The sequence below is a fragment of the Antrostomus carolinensis genome, unplaced genomic scaffold (assembly GCF_000700745.2).
Source record: "Antrostomus carolinensis isolate BGI_N321 unplaced genomic scaffold, ASM70074v2 scaffold1172, whole genome shotgun sequence".
NCBI classification, from domain to species: domain Eukaryota; kingdom Metazoa; phylum Chordata; class Aves; order Caprimulgiformes; family Caprimulgidae; genus Antrostomus; species Antrostomus carolinensis.
This window is the reverse complement of record NW_010299979.1, coordinates 19,496-34,123: the sequence shown is the minus strand read 5'-3', so window position 1 is coordinate 34,123 and position 14,628 is coordinate 19,496. Positions and strand designations below refer to the sequence as shown.

The window sequence follows — 14,628 nt, the reverse complement described above, 5'->3', positions numbered from 1 at the left end:
GATGGAGCGCTGTGACCTTGGGCAAGGCTGGAGCGCAGCCTGGGCTGGGAGGAAACGGGCAGCTGCTGATGCTCGGTTTCGCTTCGGGGTTGGTAGCGCTGCGCCGTCGGGCATCCCGGTCCTGATGGGCATCGCTCATCTCGGTGCCTAAAACCCCCCCAGCGATCTGACGGTGTTAAATTCGCTTTCCCAAAGTGTCAACTTGAGACCAAATTTAAATTCCTTTTATATAACGAGTTTTCTGTTAACCGCCCACTACAGTCAGTTTACTTAAATTTTTTTGCTAAAAGTATGTAGGGAATTCTAGGAGCTTTCAAAACTGCTACCTGAAAAAGGCACCTCTTGTTGTGTTATGAAAGATTGATTTTTCCTTTTCAAAGGGAGAAAAACGTTTATGTATATGCTGTGGTTTTTCATTTTTCACATCAATTAAAAATAGAAGGAATTAACGGAAAAGCACTAAAACACACACACAAAAAAATGATGTATAGAATCTAGGTGTTTGACAGAATGTCATTCTCGAGGTTATTTGGTATGACCAGCATAAGGTAAACGAAGCACTAGTTTTGGAACTGACTCATCTTTGTGCCCACTTACATCTCTGCAGGGCTAGAGCCATAGGTATTTTTACTAGATCCCCACCACTGCAAAGCTGTCTACCATGAGTTTTTAATAAGATAAAAACTTCTGGTACTTGGTGGCTTTCAGTGTTGTTCAGAGGTTAGGAAGACAGTGGCCCCTAACTTGAGATCTTACCAAGTTCTGGTATGATGTTCTTGCAAAGGAAGAACACGCTCCTGACAACAGTCCTTCATCTGCTTCGTGTGCAAAATAGCTGAAAATCTGCATGTTGCGTGCTGGCGTTTCTATGCAAATTTATATTCTGCCCTATACCAGTTGGGTAATTTGTGAATTAGCACCATCTAAGCTGCACAGCAGCAACGATTTTATTGTTAACATTTTTTTTGTAGCCTGCAGCACTGTGCGTATATCCCATAAAAGAGGTTTTGAAATGTTCCTTTTGGTTTTCATCTCCCATCTAGCACAGCATGTATATTAAAACCACACTAGAACGTGGATGCTCTCTTTAAGCCTGTGTTTTGCAAAGCATAGTGTAGTGTTGCATTAGTTAACTTTTAGCAAAGGCTGGAAAATAATACAGTCTACCTGTGCCTATCTAAAAGCGGTGGTGAAAAAAAAAAGCAGTATGATAATTAGATACCCTCCCTCTGCCTTCTACTCATCTTCATCTAACTCACACTATCTGTATGTTCTGTGTCTCCAGGGTCACGAACAGCTAAGGTGCAGCTGTAATCAAACAATAAACATGTAATTTGCAAACTTTTCTTATGGTAGTACGGGAACTACAGATGTAAAATACTTGCTTTCTGAAATAAATACAACCTTAGAATCGCTCCCTACCCTTTTTAACAAGGAAATAACCATCAGAGAGCTGTATTACACTGCGTGCCAGTGCTCTTATTACTGTACAGCTCTGTCTCTAGTGTTACTTCAGACTTCCCCATTGAGGAGGGAAAGGCTTTTGAAATAAGTAGGAGAACCTTCAGTGTTGAGGGAATTGAGGCAGCGCGTAACAAACGTGGCTTCTTGAAGGCCATGGGAATGGGATCAGTGTCTTACACTTTCGGTCCCATGTAGAAAGTAATTCCTGAAATACTAGAACAGCTTAAAGATATGCAGATTCTTAAAAAAGAAGTAAAAGTACTTTTATTTATTAAGTCAATTATTAAAACTGTGTTTGTAAAAAAAACCTGTGTTTGTTAAAAATTTGTTAAGTCTTTATTTTGAAGACTTAATAAAATAACTGCCCATAACAAGATATTTTTAATTTGCCCCTGCCTTTCTGGCTAAAGGGATAGCGCGTGCTTCTTGAGCGACCTGAAAAGGCTTCAGAAAGGGCTCCTAAATAATTAAGCAGCAAACAATATAAACCGAGTCTTCGTAGTCTAAGAAGCACATTTGGACAGTGAAGAGTTATGAGAGGAACATAAGTGGATGTTGCTGAGAAAGAACTGAGAAATCTAGGAAAATGACTAGGGGTGAAAGCAGTCTGCTGCACAGGCACTGACCTGACTGCGTGGCAATTACTTTTTATAAAAAGTTTTCTTTTGATGGTGGTAAAATGGGCTGTGTCTGGGGCTCACAGGGATCACACTTTTTTCCATCTTCACACCACTGCAAGCTTTAACCAGCCTTACTTCTACCCAAACAGAAATTTGCTGAGGCAGTCCCCTGTGCTGCTCAGTAGGTAGGAAGGGATGCCAACTGCTGCTGTTGCACCTGAGCTGCAGCTTCAGCCTTTGGCTGGCCTTCATGTCGTTAATTGGCTAGGCAGTGTGTATCTCACCTCTTTTGATAAGGATAATGAGTTCTGCTGCGTGGGGGATCAAAACAATGCTTGTTGGTTATACTTCGGCTTTGTATAAACTGAAATTAGAAATATGCATCTCTGCAGAGCCATCTGTGCCTTTTTGTTATCCTTCTGTAGGTTTTTCTAGGAGAAAATGGACTTTTTAAAAATCTTCTGTCAGAAAAGCTGTCTTGAAGAGTAAAATTTTGTACATTGGTTGAAACATATCTGTTTTGGTCTCGGTTTTGCCAGTTGCATAGTTCTTAAAGTAAAGCATCAAAAACAACTTTATTTTTGAAGAAACTGTTCTGACAACAGTTCAACTGTTTCATTTTAGTTTTCTCCCATCTGTCCTTCTTAATCAGGAGTTACAGCAGCCCTGAAACCGAAGGACAGCTTTTGAATTCCTTCGTCCAGTATTTTGGTGACAGCCTTGGGAGGAAGGTTAAAAGAATGCCTTTAATTGAAGAAACTGTTCTGCCTGGAGACTCTCTCCTTACTCTGCCTGTAGTAGTAATAGGTAAGTTTTTTCACTTTTTTAAGATTCTCTATCACTGCCATTGCCTGTATAGACCTGCTGCTTGAAGTCATTTATCATTAAATAACTAATGCTTAGCATCCTTACAGTGAAGATGTTTATTAGAGTCATACAGTTATGTTTATTAACAGTACCATAAAATTATGTTAAGGGACTTGCTATTGGAGTATATTTGAATTGAAATTGTACTCTGACAAAATGAGTTGCATTATTTGGCAGCAGGTACGTGAGTCATATCGTAAGAACTGTTTTGATTAAAGCGTTGATCACATAGGGTTTGATTAATGTGATATATCTACTTCAGGCTGCATGGAGGCTGTTGATGGTACACCAGTAGAAGTTTGTGGGGTCAGATGGGACAGTGAAAAGCATAATGTAAAATGTGTGTTGTATGTTGTTTAGATGCTAACCTTTCTCATTAATTGCCTTTGTTGCATCCATCACTGATGTCTGAATATTGGCCCATCTTTTCCAAAGTGAATCCAAGTTAATTTAGCCAGTTTAAACCAATAAAGTGTAGTCTTGGTTAAATAGTTAAAGCCTTGAATTTGTAAAATCTTTCTGAATGACAGGAGAGCAGAGGGACTAGGCTCTTTAGATACATAGCTTACTTGATAGTGCTGGTGTGATTTGTATTGGGGCAAGGTTTTTCAGCAACAGCTAGTCACCAGCTTCTGACTGCCATGACTTGATAAGGGGTTAAAGAAAAGATCTGGATTAAAGGAGGTTTTCAATAATCTAGTCCAAAACTGTTGGGACTACAGCAAACCAACAGCTTTGATTGTGCCTGCAAACAAACAGAGATTCCAGAGAATGATGTTTCAACATAATGTGCTCACTTTAAATCTCCACAACTTTGAAAGACTGGTGTTTGTACAGAGCTTTTTCTCAAAGGTCTTCCTGATAGCTTAAAATCGTGCTCATGTAATACACTTAGGTGGATGTGACAGATGTGAATCACTTGCTGAGTTCTTCATCATAGTTGAAGAGCAACAGTTTCCTGGCGTTTTGTCAACCTTAGTATAGGTTTGCCATATGGTTAATGACTCAGTTTTCACTGTTTAGTTTTGCAAATATGTATTATGCAAATACCTGTGCTCAGTACCTGTTTTGTCTAGAACACTTTTCTATGTGCTGACACCAAACACAGCTGCCTTGACTATTTCTCCTTGAAAAAACAAAATACGTTGCCCAAATACTTTTTCACAGATAGTTTGAGACACTTCACAAGCTGATCTTCTCCATTGGCAGCCTATTATCACTAATTCAGTGGCTGTCTGAAGAGCCTTAAAAGGGATCTAAAATTATTAAATAATATAGTAGAAGAATACAAAGATAGTTGTGTGTCCCCCCCCCATACACACACACACTGTCTACTGGTTTAATCTTCTCTGTACGATTCCTGTATAGCTGGAGTTGAACATACTTTTAGCTTCCAAGTGCCACCATATTCTCATTGCATGATTTTATTAGTCAGAAAGAAAAAGATGGCACATGTGTATGCTTTTAACTTAATGATGGAGCAATAACTTATATTGCCTTTTCTTTAACTTCACTATACCCTTTTTCCTGTATGATGCCCAATTTAAGATTTGATTCTAACCTTGTGCTGCATGTTGTACTGCACTTCTGCATAGAGTACTAAGCTACTGTGGGATTATTAACTTCTGTGCTGTACCTGTCTTTTTCAAGTAATTGGGAAGAAACAGATGCATTCTATTTGAATGAGTTGGAATTGAAGAATTTCACGCTGGAGCTCTTAAATCTAGAGGATGTTCTGCACTAGTTCTGATCATTACTGGATAAACACAGTGTCTTCAATTTTCATCCAAATATCAAGGCTGTTACAGTGTTTGAAGTTTATTATTTGGTTTAAATTTAGACACATCATGTAAAGATGATCATACTGTAGTTTACTGTTGATCAGGAGAAGCTTCCGCTGCAAGTCAAACACAATATTAACTGCTGCTTAAATGAACAGGGCCATGGGGTTTGGGGATGTGGGACGTTGCTGTGAGGGTGCCACAACTTGTTGAGGAAATGGAACACTATCCTCTGTTGATCTTTTATGTGGGCACCAATGATGCTAGAAGGCACAACATGGGCAGAATCAAGGAAGATTATAATAAAGCCCTGGGTAGGCAAGTGAAAAACACGGGTGCCCAAGTTATTTCCTCCTCCTCCATTCTGCCTGTTGGAGAAAGGCGGGAAGCCAGAAATAAACACTTAATGCACATAAACTCCTGGCTACGTGGCTGGTGTCTTTACTGTAAGGGTGATGGAGCACTGGAATAAGCTGCCCAGAGAGGTTGTGGAGTCTCCATCTCTGGAGGTGTTCAAAACCCGCCTGGACACTTTCCTGTGTAACCTGTTGTAGGGAACCTGCTTTGGCAGGGAAGTTGGACTAGATGATCTCCTGAGGTCCCTTCCAACCCCTGCGATTCTGTGGGATATATTGATTCTATATCTGAAGATTGTATAATAGTAATATCTCTGAGTTGCAATCAGAGCTGTTACTGGAGGCATTGTGTGTAAATAAAGAGCAAACTCCTCAGGTATAAATTTCTCATTTAAAATTTTTTTTTTTGTTTTCCCCCAAGAGTTTTTTGAGAAAATCATAACAAGTCTAATTGCAGACCTTGCAGCTGAACCTTCATCTTGTGTGTTCTTGAGAGCATATCCATGAGGGATTTTCTTTCCCTTGGACTCAGTCTGCTCAAAGAATAGGAACTGGGTTTGGATTGGCTCTCTGGATGGCCCCAGGGGAGCTGCAGCTAGGGAGCTCAGTGACAATAATTCACCTTAACATAATCCTGTCCTCAGTAATTTTCTTGGCCCTTGCCAGCCTTTGTTTTGGCACATTTTGTTATCCATTTGGTTCTTTTTAGTCTTATCCAGTAGGAATAATCTTTAACATGGCATTCTTGGATATGGCACACATTTTTTTTTCTCTTTCCATTGTGAACTAGCTTCCTTTACACACCAGTAGGAAAAAAAAATCTAGCTATGCACATGTAACAAAAACAAAAATTCTTTACTGTGCACAAGGTATAATTCTAAAAATATTAAGAATTTACTCAGTCATGGGAATGCTTGTGAACTATAGACATGTTTTGAGTGTTTTCACAAGTTAATATGATTTTCTTACAGATGTTTTCAATGTATCACTAAGGCTCTCTCTCACATCCATCTCATGTTGCAAGTGGGTGACAGGAGGGGCTTGCATCTATGTTAAGCTTTAAATTCCTGCGCTGAAACATACCTGGCTATCTCATGTCGATCTGTTTGTGGGAGGGTGGAACACTGTGAGAGTAAAGAAGAGCACTTTCAGTGTCTGAAAGATATTTTACAGTCTTTTTTGTAAATGTCAAAATAGGAATCAAAGTTGTTTGAGAAATAATACAGACAGGATCACCAATATTTAAACATTTTATTACATACTCTTGATTTAACTGTCTTGAAGATTCCAGTGATGGAAATCCATGGATTTCCTAGACAGTCCTTATCCAGTGCTTTTTATAGTCCTTACGGTACAGAGCCACTCCAATGCATTCATTTTTACCTCCATACTGTGGTGCAAAAATTAGATTGTTTGGTAGGAGCCATTGTGCAGTCTCACATACTTACTTGGGTTCTACGCCTTTGGAGAAAACACGTTTATTGAAGATTTCTTACAACTTAGCAGTCCCAGCCTTTGAAAAGCTCATCTGTAGTAAGCCTACATTATTTTCTTATAGCCCATAGCTGTGATCAGTCTATACACTCAGCGTTGTTATAATAGGATATAATAGGATATAATGCTACTGGGGACCAGAGTGGTGAGTGTAGCCTGGTAGAGGAGGAAAAGGAGATCCGATGTATGAAGAGACTGGGAATGAATAGGGTCTCAGCAAACCGATGAGGGATTTAAGGAAAGGGAAATCAGAAAAGGGAGAGGAGACAGGCATTGGAGAAGTGGGATTGTTAACAGGTGATAGAAATAGTGTGTGCAGAGGTGATGGGGAACAGGAAATGACAGGTGAACTCTTGAGATCAAGAGTTGAAATGGTAGGAAGAGCTAACATCCTAACAATGAGTGCTATATACAAAAACATGAATACATTAGTGACTTTAGCCCAGAATTTGAATAGTGTGTGTAAATACCACGTGTGCTGCTCTAGATAGAAAACAAAGACAAAATACTGAATAGTGCCTCATTAGGAGAACACTGTGCTTTTCATTCAGTTAATGAGGAAGAGGAGCTATAGAAATAACAGTACGTAGTCACATGTTTAAATTCAGTATCATAGCACATACTTTCCTGACTTTATCTTCCCCTAGCTTTCAGTATCTGACTTTGCAACATGAACATTAATTCTGTATTTGCATGTTATAAATATGGTCCCCTACTTTGGTTAATACTAGTCAAATAAATAGAAATAATTACCTTACAGTAATGTTTTAGTCCCATCCATTTCACATCTTTAATAATAATTTGAAAATAAGTTAGTCTATTGAAATTGAAATAGTGCACATACATGAATTATGAAATGCTACAAAAGGGACATAGAAAGATGTTTGAATTCATATTGTTGCTGAATGACAAATGTGGTCTCACATGAGTTTCTCGCACTTTACCACTTATCTACTCTATCTGTCTTCACTCAGCTTTTACGTTGCTGTTGTGCTGTGTCTGTAACTTCTCATCTGACTTGCAGTCTTCAGCTTTCTGCTTGTCTCTTTCTTTTATTTTGTGGGCAGACCTGAAGAGCATATGCTCTAGATTGTCTTTCTGTTCTGTGTTTTACACTACTCAGTGTAAATGGGAACGCAAAGTTCTAAGATGGCAATAACATTCAGATATCACTGTGATTGAGAGGCAGACCAGATCTTACCCATCGGACCATTTTCACACAAGAATAGTGCATTTGACACAATAAATTATGAAATTTCTTTAGATATATTTTGTTTCGTGGTGTAAACAGTCATACATACATTTCTTGTTATCTGAAAAAGATTTGGCTTGGTTTATTTGGAGGAAGTTCCTATGGTAGGTTTTATTTTGCTGTGCTGCTTTGAATCAGGACAGTATCGCATTGTACTGCTTTAGTATGATTTTGTTGCTGCTTATTTAGTGACTTACAAACTTTAGATTATTAACATTTTTACTAAAGTGGTAACTTCTTTCTTTAACAGGAAATGGACCTTCGGGAATTTGTCTTTCTTACCTGCTGTCTGGATACAGGCCATATTTATCTCCTGAAGCTATACACCCAAACCCCATTCTACATACGAAATTAGAAGAAGCTCGACATCTTTCCATTGTTGATCAAGTAAGCTTTGGTTGCCATCTTGTCCAGCTCTTTTCCTACTGCAACCTGGATTATGAAACAGTAGCCTTTATTTAACAATCCTGTTTAAAATGCTTGTAGTAGTGCCATAGACAAGAAAAGACTTAATATTCTCACCCCACAAAGAATTAGACCACGGTAAAGCTCAGTAACTGTGTAGCCTCAAAAAACTAGCTTTATCTCTTGGCCTCTGTTTTTCTTACTTGTAAAATCAAGAACAGTACATACCTTCTTCACTGGCTTATACATAGAGCAGTTCAGATGAAAAGCAATGCATTTTAAGAACTGCTTATTCAAAAAAATTCTGCAGACTGAGTTGTCAAGAACCAGCCTACTTACCTAATCATATTTCTAATGCATTAATAAGTTTTTTGTTATTCTGCTATTTTAAATATAATCAACTCATGACCCTTAGAGCCAGTCCTGGTGTATGTGTGTGGTGGTTTTTGTGGTTCTTGAGTGTTTTTTGGTTTTACCATCTGCCCTTTGTTGAGTTCTTACTACTTGTCAAAAGTGCCTAAAGCTCCACTTGTTCAGTGAGTAGCTGATGCAGGAATTCCAGCTTTCATGTCTTAGGATGTTGGGGCACTATCATCAAAGAACACATGCTGCTAACATGCTTCCAGTTAAAATCTTCCTAAATAGTGCAAGTCTCATTAAGACTTCATTTTTAGTAACATTAGGGGACATATACCCTCTATAAACACAACCCATTTTTCTTTTCTGAACAGTGCATCCTTCAGTGTTTGTGTTGCACTCACAATTGCTCTTGTGCGGTTTTTTTTTTATACATCCAATTTTTCCATGTGGTTTGATTAGTTAATTCTTCTCTATTATTTTTCTCCACACTTGTCCATTTGTTTGCCATGTTATCACTGTTTTCTACTCACCTCGCTATACTGCTGATGGATTACTCACAATGCCATCACTAACTGTATTGCCTGTGTGACTAATTTATTTGAAATACAAACATGCATATGTGTTTATAGTGGGGAAGCAGGGGTTGTTTGGCTTTGGGGTTGTTTTTGTTTTAGTGCTGTGCTGTTTGCATGTAATGTTGACCTTAAGTCTCAAGCTTTATTTTTTTGGCAGGAGAGTAAGTTGCCTGAGCTTTTGTCTATGTATGTTTCATGTACTTCATTCTTCTCCAACTACCTGAGATTTTTCCAATTTTGGAAGCTAAACTGTCCTGTCTTTGTCAGCAAAAATTGGACTTATGGCCAATTCTTTCTTCAGATCTCTTCTCTCTTTAAATATTTGCTATTGCATCACAAAGTTTTTAGAACAGGGCCGAAATGTGAATATTTTTTAAAGTTCTAGAAATTGTTCTCAACATGAACTGCTTTGTAAACTAAGCCTAATTTTAATTAATCTTTGAAATCATTACTTATAATACCTCCATTATTTCAACATAAAATAAACAATGTTGGAGCTACCTAAGAGCTGTCAAAGGAGCTTTTCTGCTTGATCTTTAAAACTTAATGGTTTTAGATTTCAGTTTTTCTTTATCAACATAGGACTCCTAGCAATTCTTTGTTAAAAGCAGTCCATTACCTATAAATATAATTGTTACTAAGTTGCTCTGATCAATGAATATTTCTCCCTATATTTCTTTTTCTACAATGAATTTCAAATGCTGACCTGCCCCGGTATTACTGTGTTACTAGCTTGTAATTTTTAAATGAGTGAGATGTATTATTCAGAGTTACAGAAGAACTGAATCGTTGGCAGTTTTTTCTGGAAAGTGTTGTGATTGAATCTCTACATTAAATACTTACCTCAATTTAAAATGCAACTTGAATTAATTGTCTTTTCTTTTGAAATTCAACTTTTGTATATCAGAACAGCATGATGAACAGTGAAAGTTGCTTGTACAGATCAAACTTTCTTTCCTACTTTAGGATCTAGAGTACCTGTCTGAAGGCCTGGAAGGACGTTCTTCAAACCCAGTTGCAGTGCTTTTTGATACACTGCTTCATCCTGATGCTGACTTTGGGTATGGCTACCCACCAGTTTTGCATTGGAAGCTAGAACAACATAACTATATTCCCCATATAGTGCTTGGTAAAGGACCACCTGGTGGGGCTTGGCATGTGAGTAAAAATTTCATATTGCTTATAGGTTAACGTGTTAATTTTGTGGTTTGAGGGTTTTCTTACTACCTAAGGCTGTTTTAGATAGTTATCAAAGCCCAAATATGTTAGAGAGATAAGAAAGGAAAGAAAAAATTGTCTTTAATTTGGGGATTTGTGACCATGACAGCTGTCTTACATGGTTTTTTATTAGTTTTAATTTAATGAATTATAATGTACAGTATTTTCTGTGACTTTTTTTCTCCTGTCTTTGCGTTGTTTCCAGGTGCTGTTACACAAAATCTTAAATCTTAATGTGTTAATATGCTCTTGGTTTCACACTTTTTTTCTTCTTGTCTTTTATTTTAAATAACTTGCTTTTAGTTTCCCTTTCACTTGTTCTCTCTTCTTCTGCTTTATTAGATCATGTAGTTGCTCCCTAAAATAGTATCTAACTATTTTAGGTATTTGTAACTAAATACTAAATATTTAGATATTTTAACTATTTGTAACAGGAAAATACCATCAACACTTCATGTAATATCCTGGTATTATGTTCTGGTATTTTATTGCTCTAAATTAGTACAATGAGAAGAACTTCACTGTGTTTTACATAAATGGGTCCATTTGAAATGTAGTTCGTCATGCATCTTGGCTTTCTTTCTCCATAGTCCATGGAAGGCTCTATGCTAACAATCAGTTTCGGAGACTGGATGGAATTGCCTGGCCTCACCTTTAAGGAGTGGGCAGCTAGCAAACGCAGGTAAAGATACTGCATAATGTGTTTGGGAAATGTAGTTGCTAAAAGAATGCAGATAACATTCTTTTAAGAACTAGAAAACTTTAAAACTTCATTGTTCGCAGGAGGGCTTCTTGTTTCGTTTATTAAATTGCCTGATGGCACTGGAAATTATTCTGCTGTGTGTACTGTGATTGAAAAAAATGGACAATGGTTGGCCAGAGTAATTTCTTTGAGTGCATTGAAAGCATACATACTAGCAGTGGGGTGTTTTAGTGGCATTTCACAAAGAAGCACTGTTACTGTAAGCAGTTTTGATTAGACTTGAGTGCAGATTGAGGGAGGAATTTAAAATCTACAGAAGTATTGGAAGTTCCTCTTTCAACATGGATGCAGCTTCAGTTGCTGTGCACGCCAGCTTTCTTGTAATTCAGGAAGTTGTATATTTCAGTATTTGCTTTTATGGGCAAAGCTGCAGCATCTGAAATGTTGCTATCTGTGAATGTTAATTTTAAGAGCATAATTCCGTATTTCCCAATGTTATTTTCTAGTAGTAAGTTTCTTGGAAAAATTTTAGAGAAGAAAAATTAGTTTTGTACAAGCTTACTGTTTTTACTTCAGTTATACAATTAGTTCATAAAAGTCCACATCAGCAGATGAACCTAGGAACACTCTACGGAAGCTTTTTCTAAAATTTTAATTTTCCTGACTTTGTTCTAGCAAAATTAAGGGAAGTTGTTCTTGTACCACATATGGCAAAAGAAGAAGTAGAATTATTTGGGCCTGTGTCTTTAAGGGCAGACTGTTACTCATTTCAGAACAACACATTGCAGAAGAAACTGCACCTTAGTTCTTTAATTGCTTTCTTAGATAACCACGGTAATCTTGCCTCCTTATTAACTGAAATCCCATAAGCTGCTTATTATCTAAAGCTAATTTGTTTATATTATAGTTTTCAACAATACTAAAAACAGAAATGCTGACCTGTTATACTACAATTAAACAAACATATTTAAAAGTATTGATGATAATGAAAACTTGTAGACATGTAAAATAGTTTCCTGAGTTTCCTTGTAGCACGTCACACTATCATGTTATCATCTTCAATAAATATCTCATCAGGATTTTCAGAGTAGAAACCTGAACATTTAAAAGTACATATGCTATGATCTTGTTGATCTGTGAGAGTAAGTAGCCTGATGTCTTGTAAATATGTTCACTACTGTTTCTTTTGCCTTCTTCCTAGAGCTTACTTCTAAAGAAGCAGCAAAATTCATGCACCTGTTCAAAATAATTACATTTTCAGCTTATTTTTTATAAAAAAAAATGCAATAAACATGAGAAAAGCATAGATGTAAGATCAGAATTGCAGTGCAAAAATGTTTCTTATTAGACACTTGAACATCATAATCCTATTTACATAGTTGCATTAAGGTTCTGTGTCATACTTGCTTTGTTAATTCCTGTGATATGGAACTGCTTAATTTGATACTTCCTGAACTTACCTGTACCCAAGGGAGAGGTCTTTTGCAAAGTACGATGTAGAATACTTCACTCAAGTAATATAGTGAACCTAGAGTTTCAAAATTAGCACCCAACAGTTACTGTGATATTAATTACTCTTGCTGAGTACAAGTTCAGCCAGTGTTGTATCATTGACAGTCGTGATGCTAAACTGTCTTTGTAAAACACTTCCATACAGACCTACCATGATGCTGCAGAGTTTTGTTATGCTTAATTTGTTAATTACCATAGCACCTTACATTGTAAAGATTTAGAACTGTTAAAAAAAAAAAGTTAGCTTGTCTTGTATATCAGGAATCAAGAGAACAAATAAAAAAAATTGAATGTGTTTAAAGATACTGAACTCCATGTCAGTTACACTGAGCAGATTAACGCCTCTTAAATTTGACTCTCATATGGTATGTCATATATGATATTAAAATTACCAGTAAGTTCTAAATATTAACTGGAACCATTCTGTTTTGTTTCAGAAATATAAAGAGTGACCGAGTAATGCCAGAGGAAATAGCTTGTTATTATAAACACTATGTTAAAGTCATGGGCCTCCAAAAAAATTTCAGAGACAATGTTTACATAACATCAGTATCCAGGCTTTACCGAGAAAAGGATGATGAAGACAGAAGTCAACTAAATGAAAATATTTCAACACAGCATTTGGAAATGGAAGATGAAGAGAAATCACTGACTAAGAGAAACTGGGAAGTCAGAGGTTATCAGCGAGCAACAGATGGTTCTCATGTGCCCTTCTGTCTCTTTGCTGAGAATGTGGCTCTTGCCACAGGAACCTTTGATTCTCCTGGCCGACTACAAGTGGAAGGAGAAGACTTTCCTTTCGTGCTTCATTCCATGTCTGACTTTGGAGCTGCTATCAGCAAAGGAAAGTTACGTGGGAAGGCAGACCCTGTGTTAATTGTGGGTGCTGGACTTACGGCAGCTGATGCAGTACTGTGTGCCTACAACAACAACATCCCAGTAATCCATGTGTTTCGTAGAAGAGTTACCGATACGAGCCTAATTTTCAAACAGTTACCTAAAAAGCTTTACCCCGAATACCATAAGGTCTATCATATGATGTGTACTCAGTCCCATACTGTGGACTCTAATCTACATTCTGCTTACACTAGTTTCCCTGAACACAACGTACTTTCCTTCAAGCCTGAAATGAAATGTGTTCTTCAGAGTGCCTCTGGACTGAAGAAAATTTTGAAGTTTTCTGTAGCCTTAGTTCTGATAGGTTCTCACCCAAATCTTTTCTTCCTAAAGGACCAAGGACATAGCATAGGTCATCATTCTAATCAGCCCATCACATGCAAGGGGAATCCTATAGAGATTGATCCATACACTTATGAATGCACTAAAGAAGCTAATCTCTTTGCTTTAGGTCCTCTGGTGGGAGATAACTTTGTACGGTTTTTAAAAGGAGGTGCATTGGGCATTGCACGATGCTTGGCAATAAGACAAAAGAAGAAACATGAATTGATGGAAAGTGGGGATGGAGGTGATGGGGTACCATAAATGAGACATTAGAAACTTTCACATACAGGATTACAGACGTAGTCTAACAGAACACTCGCTGACAGTGAAAGTTGATAGCAGTCACATTTCTGTTGTATACAAGTAACCTGCGCTTGTATTGCTTGGTAAAGGATGCTGATACTACAATACTTCACCTTTTCAAAATACAAAAAAATTGATCTGCTATTACAACTGATCTCTACTCAACTGGAATTGCTTCCAGATAAAGAGAAAATGAGACTAACTTATATTGACCTGCCTGTCATCTCTTGCTCAGCTAAAACATCAGACTGCCTCTGGGAAAAACAATGCCTTACCAGAGTGGCTTTACATTTTAGTGTCAAATGTGACAAAATATTTTTACCTTGAAATTAAAATAACTTCTAAAAGCAGAAAGCTTGCTTAGTACAAAATGATTCTTGGTCCCAAAGCAAATTTGGAGCCTTCTGCTTGAAAAAAAGAGTTTTATTTATTTGCCATAGTAATACTTGGAATGAGCACTTAGTAAAATGGTTTTTACTATAAGAAGGATTTCTGTA

The 14,628-nt window shown here is 37.3% G+C and overlaps 1 protein-coding gene across 1 annotated transcript; it reads left to right on the top strand.

Moving 5' to 3' along the window:
* Positions 1-2,187: 2,187 nt before the first annotated feature.
* On the top strand, positions 2,188-14,337 carry OSGIN2 (oxidative stress induced growth inhibitor family member 2). The gene is made up of 6 exons (XM_010162941.2): positions 2,188-2,245; positions 2,737-2,891; positions 8,085-8,221; positions 10,141-10,332; positions 10,983-11,074; positions 13,045-14,337. The coding sequence occupies exons 2-6, from the start codon at positions 2,825-2,827 to the stop codon at positions 14,087-14,089; spliced, it is 1,533 nt and encodes a 510-aa protein (XP_010161243.1). The 5' UTR covers positions 2,188-2,245; positions 2,737-2,824; the 3' UTR covers positions 14,090-14,337.
* Positions 14,338-14,628: the final 291 nt, after the last annotated feature.